The sequence below is a fragment of the Parus major genome, chromosome 23 (genome assembly GCF_001522545.3).
Source record: "Parus major isolate Abel chromosome 23, Parus_major1.1, whole genome shotgun sequence".
NCBI lineage: Eukaryota > Metazoa > Chordata > Aves > Passeriformes > Paridae > Parus > Parus major.
In genome coordinates this window covers 1,948,978-1,949,368 of record NC_031791.1, presented here as the reverse complement: position 1 = coordinate 1,949,368, position 391 = coordinate 1,948,978, and the positions used below count along the sequence as shown (strand labels likewise).

The window sequence follows — 391 nt, the reverse complement described above, 5'->3', positions numbered from 1 at the left end:
CTGTCCCCGTGCCCAGCCAAGGATACATGGAGCTGCTGAGCTCTTCCAGCTGTGGGAGCAAAGGCCGAGGCTGAGGGGCTGTCGGGAGCCAGGGGATGTCCCAGCCCTGCCAGGGGACAGGGGTGACACTCACGTGTGCCAGCAGCTGCTCCAGGTTCCTGTCAGCCGCCGCCTTCTTCTGCTCCTCGGGGAGCTCCTCCACACACACGTCCAGCCCAAAGTGGAGCCGTGCCAGCTTCTCCTGCATCTCCCGCACGTGCTCCAGCTGCTCGAAGGAGCACTCCTTCCCTGGGGAGAGATCCAGAACGTTCCATCACATCCCCTGCTCATTCCAGCCCTGGATCCATGGGAATGATCCAGCACAGCCCCCAGGCCACTCCTTCCATCCATC

General features: G+C 63.4%; 1 protein-coding gene across 1 annotated transcript in view; it reads right to left on the bottom strand.

The window, feature by feature from the left end:
- LOC107214102 overlaps positions 1 to 391 on the bottom strand; it is a 5,877-nt gene that overhangs the window by 3,179 nt on the left and 2,307 nt on the right. Inside the window, exons 5-6 of the mRNA XM_033519642.1 lie at positions 134 to 288; positions 4 to 49 (exon numbers count right to left, since the gene is read on the bottom strand). Coding sequence (XP_033375533.1) covers positions 4 to 49; positions 134 to 288 — 201 coding nt within the window. The remainder of the gene's footprint in view (positions 1 to 3; positions 50 to 133; positions 289 to 391) is intronic.